The sequence below is a fragment of the Syzygium oleosum genome, unplaced genomic scaffold, assembly GCF_021117445.2.
Source record: "Syzygium oleosum isolate NSW1041296 unplaced genomic scaffold, Sole_v2.1 Sole_v2.09, whole genome shotgun sequence".
In the NCBI taxonomy this organism is placed as follows: domain Eukaryota; kingdom Viridiplantae; phylum Streptophyta; class Magnoliopsida; order Myrtales; family Myrtaceae; genus Syzygium; species Syzygium oleosum.
Window position 1 is genome coordinate 1,559,397 of NW_026607493.1, and position 11,951 is coordinate 1,571,347.

Genomic DNA, 11,951 nt, shown 5'->3' on the forward strand with positions numbered 1-11,951 from the left:
GGGCTTCTGTGTCGTATTGGACACCGACACTCGTCCGACGCTCTTTTTTTTATTATTTATTTATTTATGAATTTGAATCAAATTAATTTGATTGAAATAATCATAAAAATGATCATTTATTATGTATATTGGGGTAAATGTGTCACAAATAACAAAATTTGGAGTTTTTGGTGTCACTAAAAAAAGTTCGGGGTAAATGTGTCACAAGTGAAAAAGTTTGGGATTTTTGGTGGTTTTTTCCCTATATAAAAATATACATTAAATATACAACGTGTCCCAACATGTCGGATTTCTCTATTTTTTGAAAAATGACGTATCGGCGTTTCGTGTCGTGTCGTGTCGTGTCGCGTGTCAGTGCTACTTAGATAGATAAATGGAGCATAACTTTGAGGGAGTGGAGTCACAATCAAAATGAAAAGGAGAAAAATGGTGAACTTATTTTATTATTAGGCAACGGGGTTTGTTTCTCTGGCCCAATGGGCCATGTACGAGCGATGCTGCATATATTAGGATCGATTTACCAAATTGACATATGATGCGATAAATTATAAACCATATAATGTCTATGTTTCATATTTACGGGGTTAGCCTTAGCGCAGTTCAATCTTCCCTAGAGTTCCATATTGTCGATGGTTGTACGTGAAAACATAATGGGCTACTGCCAGAAATGGGGATTCTAGGAGGCATGAAGAGAAGCACAAAAGACAATAATACCATATACGTTTATTGCCACAAGACACTTTTTTCTCCACCCAGTTGGGGTTACATATAGAGTAATTTCACAGCTACCAGTTGCTACGACTGCTTCACTGGGATTTTAGGAGACGATTGCAAGAAAAAACGGAAGATAGAGCAGATCACGACGTCCATCCAGAGACTTCCGACGCGCTTGAGATTTCACGCCGTCTTCGTGAGTTTAAACTGCAGGACTAAGATCCCAGGAAGGCGTCGACTCTACTGTTCATGGCTCTCGACAGGAACTTCATGCAAATCGGCGGATGAACCCCCACCAAAGCGAGTATTGAGCTAGGCAATGTCCATATGCCATCTCCACAGATCAGACCTGAAGCTACCGCCGGCCCAAACGCGTCGGCCTTGGCTTTGTTGGTTTTCTCCCAGATGAACAGGATTAAGCTACCGACACACATATCGATGGCAAAGTATGGCCCTATGTAGAAGGGTATTGCCATAGCCATCGGCAGCGGGATGAAACGGGCCCACTTCTTACCAACCGAGTCCCTGAACCCATTTATGATCATGGCGGCCGCGAAAAACCCGTAGCAGAGTGTGAGGCAGTGTCTGGGCAAGGAAGAGAAGCCTTCCACCCCTAGTTCGGCCATGCTCCGATAAATAATTCCAAAGGGGACAGGATATTCACTTCCCGGGAGTCCAAGATCCTTAAATGCCTTGTAGAAAAGCCAAAAGACGCATGGAGAAATAATGCAGCCCATGGCGGTACCAATCACTTGACTCACAAACATGGACCGTGGTGAAGCCAGGGTCAGATAGCCCGTTTTGAAGTCCTGAGTCAGGTCTGAGGCTGTAGACACAATATTCATCATGACTCCACAGGCAGCTAAACCAGCAAGAATTCCACCGTGTGAGGAACCAGCCCATGCCCCAATCACGAAGATGGCCAGCTTCCCATAGTTCGAGGCAAGGGACCAGTCAGTGAGCCCACAGCCATAGGCATTGCAGAAACCCAAGATTGGAGCGAAGAGATAAATGACTAAAATGTAATACCATTTGAGTTGGTGGAACATGTGCGGAAGAGTAGCTGTGGATATGGCTGCTATTGTGACGTAGCCTGCAATTGCAAACCATGTCGGGATTTGATCTTTTAGGAAAAGCTGTGTCCTTCGTTGGTCATCATAAGACACTTGAGGGTTCTCAGGAGAGGAATCATTTGCAATGGGGAGAACATTCCTCGTTTGTCTGTCTCGGAGCTGATGGTACAAGCCAGAGAGCGTTCGGCTAAGCACCTTGAGGAAGTTGTAGAGCCCATCACCCAATATCATGGCAACGGCAATGAAAACCTGACAAATTGGTATTGTAAGATTAAAGGATAAACAGAACACATAAACAAACTTGCACATTTGCATGTATATCTCGACTTGCCTTATAACCTTGAAGGCCATGCATGCTGGTTGGGCTTTCCTCTGCAGGATACCAATTTCCCTTTCTGGTTTCTATTAGAGGCCACATCAAACCCCAGGATAGAATTCCTCCGAGTAGGACTGAGATATTTATGATGTATGGGCAAATCATCCCAACTCCAACATATGTCGCGGAGAAATCAAAGTAAAACCTTCACATTTTCCATGTAAGAGAGTCAGCTAATAGTTTTGCATATTAGAGTGCATGACATCGAAGTAAAGGCCAGCTTCCAACACAAAGTAGTTGTAGACTGTAAAGTGGAAGTTTGTTAAGCTTATACACCTGTATTGCAAAGCCTTAAGCCCCAAAGTGGGGAACTCTGTAAAACCACAATTATCTCCAGCTGTGTAGAACCATTGGAAAAAGCCCCACAAGAAGCTGAAGGAAAAGAACTTTCCCAATGCTTTGACTTGTTTCCTTCAGGAGAAAAATTAAAGCCGATGAGAGCCAACATATTGACACACTAATGAGAAGGCTTTCCAGCTTATAGTGTCTTACTTAGCTAGCTTGGCTCCTTCCGGTGTGTGGAAACTATTTATAAGATAAGCAGTTGCCGTGCCGCTAGGATACGTTAATTTGAAGTCAATAATCATAATCTGAAACCAGAGAAGGGCAAGCGTGAGTGAAGTACTCATAACAGTACATGCAAGCACCCCCACAGTTTGATTCCTCATGGCCAAAGAGAATTTTTTCAAGTGAAGTGTACTGTGGAGATTAATTGGCAATCACTAACCACATTTTCAAGGGCAAGTGCTACAGGGAAAAAAAAAATGCAACATGCAAAGAGTACCTTTCGGAGAGGAACCACGGCGAAGAGGCCAAGGAAACTGACAACAAATAGGAAACCAATCATCCACGGCAGTGATGGGTTCTTGAAATCAAGAGCGCCCTGCTTATCCGTTGATTGATTAGCAACTCGCTCATTCATTGCAAAGAGATAACTCCCGAAACCTCCTGCTCGTAGAAAATCACAGAGCACCACACTGTAAATAGCTCTAGCTATTCATCCAAAAATGATACGCAAGGTTACATCTCTTACAATTACTTTCTTCCAATAGAAGTTTAATCAAATACAAGGAGATTATTATTGGATAGGAAGTCACCGGTTATTTTTAACACGTGATAAGTTGAGGTCAATGACTAAAGACAGACCACTGTAGTTGAATAAATATTCCATATGAAACAGAAGCAAGAGCCTTTCTATCTGTTTTGTTGAGAGAAGCAGAGGTTCATAGTAGTTTCCAGTCAAAATATTTTTCTTTCTCTTCCAGTTGAAATACTTTTCAAGCATGTAACTGAAACGACACTAGACACACGACAATAAACTGGGAAAACGAATTGAATTGAACAAGCAGTGGTCTGGCCCAAAAGAAATAGAAGCAGTGGTGAAAATAGGTAAACTCGCTATCTGCAACTGATTTTATTTGGAGATGGTTAGCAAATGAGCAATGAGCAATGCACTCAAACTTAGGACAGGTTCCTTCATTTTTGCATAGTTGCATCCATACATCTGAATAATTACTTCAAAAGAATACATGAATGTTATCTCTGCATACCCCTTGAGCTCATTGGCATTGATTATCACAGAATATGTTCCAAGAAACACGTGACCTCAAATATGCACATGAAATTAGTGTGCTGACTGTTCAATATGGTTACGGCCAAGTACCCTACATCACGTTGCTTGTATAGAAACAACCATCATACATGTCATCTGTGTATATGCAGTACAGTTCATATAGAGTCCATGAAATTAAAATATTTCTGAGTAACGGGTGTTTCCGTGCAAAGGAGGTCATATAGATGAAAAGAGACTCTTAAATCAATGAGCAAACTTTTAGGTCTGTCTCATTTAAGTTTCTTGATGTCTTGAGCGCAAATTGTCCATGTTCAGTTTGTTTTATGTAACTTATTCCGAAAATCGTATGAAACAGCAATAACAAAATATAAGCATTATCAGACAAAGCGTCTTATAACCATCTCATGGTTCTGTTGTCATTTTATTCAATCAGTTTCTTTTCTTTCTCCAGCTAGAGAAGAGATAAAAAGATATCAAATAAAACAATCCCGCCTCTTCGTGTTAAAGTCAGTTAATGGCATCTACATGTCCAAGGAAAGAGATGGACAAAGATAAGACCCGATGTAGATAGAGATTGGTTTGGCATGGTCAAGAAAAAGCCAATCCTTCCTTTTGACTAAAAACATATGGCGTTCCTGGAACCCTTACACCTCCATAAATTTCCCCTCAGTAAAATAACAGCGCTCCCATTAGACAGAAGTTCCCGAATTATGACAAAGAAAAAAACTGGTGGAGTAGCATTGAAATTCTCTTTTCGCCATCTAATTATGAGTTCTTCCAAATTTTCTGGCTCAAAATATCGGTGCCTATAGTTGACCTTGATATGCATGCTGGGATGCAAGGACCGTGCCGCTTTCAAAGAGCCTAAATTGTGGACCAAGGAGCAGTTCGGCTTGAGCACCATTCGTGGTGGACCCCAAACTAGATAAAAAGGATACCACAGCTTGAGGGAACCTTGACTGCTGACTCGTAGACTTTTTATTCATTACAAAAGATGCTAAGGAGGAAAGCTTTGAAAATTCCATACCCATATACGAATCCTAATTGATTCTCCACCCAACAGTCAATGAAGTAGAACCAGCTCAAGAAAAAAGCAAAAAATGAAACATGACATCAGAAATTTGGCGTTGTTATGCATTGTTGATTCCATCAGAAACCCAGGATTCCTTCCTCAATTCAGCAGAGGTTCAAGTAGAAGATGGCGCTTGTTCTGGTTGTGGCTACAGTGATAACTTTGGGCTATTCAACTTATGAGAAGCAAAAAAGTTTGGAGGGTGAAATCATGTACGCTTAATTTCGATCACAAAAGAGTGCATCAATGCAATCTGTCTAATTTAACCGTTAAAAAGAAACACCCATCATCATTATAGCAATTGAAATCTTCACGAAAGGGACAGAGCATGTCAGCAGACAAAGCTTTGCTAAAACAGAGCACTTCCACTCCACAGTTCGCACCATTCGAATTGCAGCCAGAGAGCGAAAGACGAGGGGAACGTACCGCTGAAAGCGATGCCGGAAGACGCCACCACGCAGGTCTGGATCACCGTGTTCTCCTGCCGCGTGAAGGGGACGGCCTGGAGCAGCCCGGACCTGTTCAGGACCTTCGTCCACGTCTTGATGAAGAAGAACCCGAGGAGGCCCGCGGAGACGTTCAGCGACGGGATGATGCCCACCGTGAGGTTCAGCTTCATGACGATGAAGGCGAACATGACACTCACCGCGAAGCTCACCACGAACGCCCTCCCCGTCAGCTGCCTCCTCCACGGCGGCACCTCCAGCCCCTCGAAGATCCTCTCCACTGACGGATTGCCGCCGCCGCCGCCCACGTCCTCCCCGCTCCTCTTCTCCTCCTCCTCCTTCGCCGCGGAATCCGGATCGTCCCTCCCCCGATTCCCGCCGTCCGTCGAGCGATCGCTTGGCTCCGCCATCTCCAGCTCGTCTTTGGCGAGACCCATCCCTCCTCCGCCTGCGCCTCTAAGGCTATCGATCCCTCCCCCCTGCCCGTCACGGCGACAATGCGAGACGAGGCGGCGAATTTAAAGGAGCGAGCTAGCTACGGGTCAAGCTCGCTCGACTTCGGTTGGTCCACCGTTCCTACTCCTGGCGCGTTCACACCGTGACAGCGACGCCCGCCTCGTCGCTTGCCGTACTTCGATGAGGTCGAGACGGGCGGAAACGACGGATGATGTCGGGAAAAGGACGGATCTTGATGGCGTTTCTTGCTGGTGCGGCGGTGAGGACGATTGGCCAGCAGACGAGGTTGACCCCTCCGCCGGCTCCCTCCGTCGTGGGATGGCCGGCGTGAAGTTCCATGGCCCATCCGGAAGTGTTTTTTCGCCGGTGTCTTCGTGAGTTTCCGATCCCCCGCCGTTCCGTTCCTTAGACCAATCGCCAACGGTGGGTTTCCCGCAGCGGGGTAATCTCTCTAGCTGCTGTGCTCCATTGAGAGATTCGATTAGTTTTTTTTTTTTCGAAATGGAGATATCATTTCATTAAACCCGGGCCCACCTACAGGATTAAGGGGCATCAAAACACAGATTTTCCTAAAGAGGGGAAGGGGGATTACAAATCCAGTTTCGAGGGAGGATCTTACACCTTGACGCTTTTACAACCCAGTCTGCTCATCTATTTGAGTCACGGGTGTAAATGATCAATTCTAGACTCTCAAAAAAAGCCAAGAGGCCAATACAATCAGTGATAATTGGCTCAACATCCCAAGGACATCGATTAGTTTGATAGCTCGAAAAATCACGGGTTTCATTTCGAATTTGGCGCTCGTTAGATTCAAATTCGGTTTGCACCGCGAGAGACGACGATCCCTTCAAGCACATCGATCGAATGCCCGGCCCGAACGACATGGGGGGTTGGTCGATCAAATTTGTCGATGGGGACGGCTCGAGATCGTCGATCCACATGATTGGTTCTCCCAAGCAAGTAATCTCTCTAGAAACGCCCTATCGAGAGATTAGATTACTTTTTCTTCTTTTTTTTTTGGTCGAAAGAGGTTAGATTCGGTCACACCGCAAAAACAACTATCCCTTTGGAGCACATCGATCGAATGCCCCGACCCGAAACAACATTGGGAGAGGCATTGAAGCTTGTCATCACAACTATGTCAATAGATTGCCTAGGCTCTTTTAAGTCGATCAAATTCGTCGATGCGAACAGCTCAAGATCGTCGAACCACATAGTTACCGCGTGGGCGTTTTTAGTATCTAATGTAATTCTGGGGAATGAATCGGGTGTGTTAAAAATTTGGCCTGTCATTTTGTGTTTGTTTTGTGATTGATGTAACTTACGGTGCTATCATGCCTTTGGTAATTAGCTGCATCGCCATGTATTATAGTGGGGATTATAGGGTAATCAATATGGCTTAATGAAGATTTTGGACGGAATTTTGATAGAGAGTAAATGCGTCATTGATATAAATTTGAGATTTTTTGTGTCACCAAAAAAGTTTATGATTTAATATATTATAGCAAACATAATTTGAGATTTTTGATAGTTTTTTCCCTTTAATCAAAACATCACGTCGTCCGCAGTTACTTAGCCAGCAGAAGACAAATGACTGACTGGTATTTTCAAAGAAGAGGTGATTTTCAAGCAGCTGGATGTTTTCGGACATTCCGAACCCGAGTCGCAATCTAGTTCGGCTCCGAATGGCTCAGCACGCTGCTCGGACTTTGGAGACCGTTTGATTCTTCTGCCCTGTCTCCATCTCGTGAATCTTCAATGCCCTCCTCCTTCATCGGAAGTGGGAAGATTCAGAGCGTAGAATGATTCTTCCGCCCCGTCTCCATCTCGGCAAAGAGGAGAACACATCGACGCACGAAACAGAGTGTGTCCCCGTCGTATCGCTTTCTTGATCAAGGCTCAAGAGCCTGATGATGGGGAACGACGTGGATGGGAACGAGAAGTCAAGGGATTCACATTCGCTGAGCTCGCTGTGAAATTGGATCTTAGCGAAACGAGGAACTTGAATTGTTCAGACCACGATTAAGGCCGGATTCGATGGAATGGAAAGACTAGTCCTTGTTTCAAGAGGGCTGAGCATCGTGACTGGTGATTGAAGTTGCGCGTGTCTGATTTTTAGCTAGAGCTAGAGCCCCGATTGCGACTCGTGTTTGACTTGTTTGGCAATAAAGTAAGGCAAAATGAATTAACGAAAAAACAAGGCCCGGTAAAACTGGTCATGATGGGTTGCTTGAATGACTCCTATTTTAACTCGTTTGGCCTTCTAAGACAAAAACGGATGATGTGGAGGCTTAACTTAGAAGAAACTCGGAAGAAAATAAAACCAAAATCTGTGCTCTTCTCTCCTCTCCTCTCCTGTTTTTGCCGGTCTCGCTTGTAGGTAGCTTGATTTCACATTTGGAGTCGCCGGAGCAATGTCCAGTTTCTGCAGCAAGTCAAAGCATTCGTGCCCTTCTCTCTTCAATTGTCGTTGCCCTCGACGACGCAAGTGTTCATATCGAATCATGCTCCTCTCTCACTGATGCACTCAACACTAGTTCTTTTTCTTCATTCGATGATGCTAAAGATTTCTATTTGCCATGTATGCAAATTTTTAGCCATATGGTGGCTCTTTAGCCACCTTGTGGTTCCAAGAACATTTAGGCTTTTTTGGGTTTTAAATTGTTGTTAGGAAGAAAAATTAACAGACATCAGGTCGGGATGGGTACGGGTTGGGTCCGAGTATAGTCAAGTATGAGTTCCCAAAACTATATTATACAAAAAAGGATAGGGGCAAAATGGGTCAATTTGTACGACTCATTTTCGACTCACGCAAATCTAACCCAAGCCAACAGAAGAAAGAAGTTGAGCCCTCACAGATTTTCATGTTCAAAACTGTCAAGCATCTTGGAAAGCAGAGGTACTCACCTAGACATTTGCACAAATCGTTTAGTGATTTACCATTCAAATGCATTCTGAAACAACACGCTAATATTCTTAATCCCCCTCAGCCGCAACTACAGCAAAAGATTTAGCGCAAACCAATGTGATATTTCAACGCTGATCTGATTGCATCAATTTTGTCATGCGAACTTCCGACACCGGGTTATATGAAGACGAGTTAATCGACAGACAAATCTGCTCCCACCAGAGAAAAAAATTAGAACATACCGGTGTCACAGTACACATTTAATAGGGACTCCAAAAATATATCCACATTATCCACACTTTGACAAGTTGGCACTCACACATGCTTACTGCATAGCAGTTACCTCTCTGTTTTTTTTTTTTAATGACTACCTTCCAAAGACATACAGCGTGCCCCAGTCACAATGACAAAGAAGTCTGTACGGCAATTAAAGCTCGAATCCTCAAGTTCTTTCAGCGGGCCTCATACTGAATGACTGCAAGAATCACAAATCAAAAGAGGTAAGCAATTGTCTGTTCCACGAAAGAAGTAGAAAGCACAGAGAAACTCAAGTTCAAGAACATGAAAGAAGAGCTAGAGTATATTTAAGAGACTAGAGAGAGAAGACTCAGCCCCGTAAAAATCATATCACATGCATGGGTCCATGGAAGTTGCAGAATATTTAAAGGTAAAGTGTGTATCCTTCCATAAAACCTCATCAACTACAAGAAAAATGTCCCTAAGTCCAATTCAGTTTAGAAAACTTCAAACTGAACTTGTCTGGATCTGATAGTTGTGCACCTTACGATCTTGAATATAGATAAGACCATGGATCTAAGTACCAAAATCACTGTGTCAACACCGCAAAAGACTCTGCAATAGAGGGTTATGAGTCTTATTACGATTAAACACAGGTGCCCATAAGTCACCAATTCTATGGAGTCCAGGTTCCAATAGCTTTAAGGGCATGGACCTTCACTGCAGACTCATAATCATGAATAGCGGTTGGCCCTCTTTCGTTAGAAAAGATCCTAAGCGGTACAACCTATACAAACCAGATAGTAATTTCTCCAACCGGCAAAACGAAAAGCAATCACCTTTCATTCTTCCCAAATTCAAGCAGAAATAAACTCATGGAGCGTAACAAAAGAATTTCAAAAAAGATTCTGGACGTGTTTTAACTTTATTATGAAATCAAAGATCCTTCTTGCATATGTGGCAATATCCCATTGTCCAGTGAGGCTTTGCAAGATATCCCTAGATAACCATGATTGAGAAACCTTCCAAATAAACTCCTCATTTAATGAGGTAAATCTACCATAACAAGATAGAGAAACGAAGCTACTTAGTCCGTAGATGACTTATTCAAAATAGAGAGCTCAATACACAAAACTAAAGCAAATTGAATTTGTGTACATGCTATATTGAAAACCACTAGGATCCCGACAAAAAGCTGATGATCTAAAGATACTAGTAGCTTCCTAACCTGACTCTTAACACAGAATATGATTCTCTGTGTACTGGTACTAGAGAACTTAGTCGAGCCCATTCAACAAAAAGGTCCTCATAATAGCAAAATGTAGATAATTTCATTCATGGAAACTTTGCTATGGGACCTTGCAAAACCGGCTAGGTCAATTCCCTTTCCATGATGGCTACGACCTGCCAAGCTCAACTCGTTCAGGACCCAAAATATCGACAGCAAAACCCCGCGCGCACCAACACAAGAAGGCCACCCCAAGCCGCGTCGGCACCAATCGAACTTAAAGCCAATTCAGTTCGATGGACAACACAAGGAACCCAGTCCACACTACATCCCAAACTAGCAGTACAAGTCATCAACCAAGACTTATCTATCCCAAAAGGCAATTGCTCCCTCGGTCCGACCGATCGCGATTCGCAGAGCCACGCAGATAAGCACAACACCATAAACAAAACACAAAAGTGCCGAACAGGGCGCGAACCAAAAAGAAATAAAAATGAAAGAGAGCAGGGTCGAGCAAGCTGAGGGGAGGGCGACGTCGAGCTTACTTCGGCGGGTTCGCTTCTTGTAGAGGATGCGGTAGCCGCACTCCCTGCACTGGATGACGTCCCCGGGCTTCAGCGTGTTCTCCATCCCGCAATCTGCACGCCATTAGCAACCGCCATTAGCAACCACCATTAGCAACCGCCGCCAACTCAGTACCATATCACAAAAACCCAACAAAGGCACCAGAATCGCCGAGCTAGAAACCTGGAGACCCCACACCGTAGCATCGAAAGAGAGATTGTTCAAGAAGAAGCACAAGAAGGAGACGACTTGCCTCCGCAGATGTAGCTGACTGGTTCAGGCTGAGGGTCCATGGATTCTCTACCCTTAGGGTTTTTTCGCCGGCGCGAGCGGGGAGAGAGGTCGCGGAGATTTCCTCAAATCTCTTTCGGAGAAGAAGCTGTGGAGGTCGGTCTCGGGATCGTTTATACCGCTCTTGCGTGGCTGATCGTGGGCTGACGGCCCATTGGATCGGTCTATTCTCAGGAAAATTGCTCGTAAAGTCCTGAATCTATTCAACTTTTACCGATTATGCCCTAAACTTTTTAAATTTTATCAATTGAGTCCTAAATATTTTCACGTTTTGTCAATTGAGACCATGCAGTCAATTTTGGCCGGAAATTGATGAAGTGGTCGCTGGTCCTCCCATGTGGCGCACAAATACAATGCTAATGTGGACATTCGTTAATAATATTTTAATATTTTTCGAATTTTTTTTATCAATGTTTGCTTTTCTTGTTCCTCCGTTTTGTTTTGTTTTGTTTTGTTTTTTCATACACCTTTGGCCGGCGAGGGGTGGCCTTTGCCTGTGGCTTGCAAGGCGTCGCAGCCCTCGCCTACGTCTGGCGAGGGCGAGGGCCGCAACAAAGCCGATGCCCTCGTTGGCCACAAGCGAGGGGCAAGGGTGTCCAGACTAGGCTAGGGCCCGACGCTCTCACCTATGGCCGGCGAGTCCTTCCGGTTAATTTTTGCCATAATGACTATAATGAAATTTTGCGCAAAAATTTAAGATTAAATTGGCAAATTGAAAAGTTTGAAACTGAACTAACATACGTATAATTTATTAGGACCGATTGGGTAATTTTCCCAAAGACAAAGCAATTTCCAAGGGATAAAATGTCAGAGAATCACTAAACACAGTAATGTTTTTTCCTAATGAAATTCTCGATGTCTTTGCGAAATTCTTATACAATCTCGACGGTACCGCTAAATGGGCAATCTGGCGATTAATTTGCGAAAATCACATGCAAATCCAAGCGATTTTAGAGTCGTTGCAAGTGCAACTCACTCCTTGCAAGAGTCACCTTAAGTCTGTTTTGAGTCAT

General features: G+C 43.9%; 3 protein-coding genes across 3 annotated transcripts in view; all 3 read right to left on the reverse strand.

Annotated features, from left to right (window-relative positions):
- The window catches only part of LOC115690207 (kinase-interacting family protein-like), a 60,603-nt gene that overhangs the window by 38,905 nt on the left and 9,747 nt on the right, over positions 1 to 11,951 (reverse strand). The window lies entirely within an intron of this gene.
- LOC115690210 (probable metal-nicotianamine transporter YSL7) lies at positions 693 to 5,737 on the reverse strand. Its single transcript, XM_030616481.2, has 6 exons — positions 5,235 to 5,737; positions 2,948 to 3,111; positions 2,656 to 2,753; positions 2,440 to 2,574; positions 2,119 to 2,308; positions 693 to 2,036 (listed from the first exon to the last, which is right to left on the reverse strand). The coding sequence occupies exons 1-6, from the start codon at positions 5,689 to 5,691 to the stop codon at positions 930 to 932; spliced, it is 2,151 nt and encodes a 716-aa protein (XP_030472341.2). The 5' UTR covers positions 5,692 to 5,737; the 3' UTR covers positions 693 to 929.
- LOC115690212 (DNA-directed RNA polymerases II, IV and V subunit 12) lies at positions 8,817 to 11,019 on the reverse strand. Its single transcript, XM_030616485.2, has 3 exons — positions 10,901 to 11,019; positions 10,629 to 10,721; positions 8,817 to 9,093 (listed from the first exon to the last, which is right to left on the reverse strand). Exons 1-3 carry the CDS (start codon positions 10,938 to 10,940, stop codon positions 9,071 to 9,073), a joined length of 156 nt encoding a protein of 51 aa, XP_030472345.1. The 5' UTR covers positions 10,941 to 11,019; the 3' UTR covers positions 8,817 to 9,070.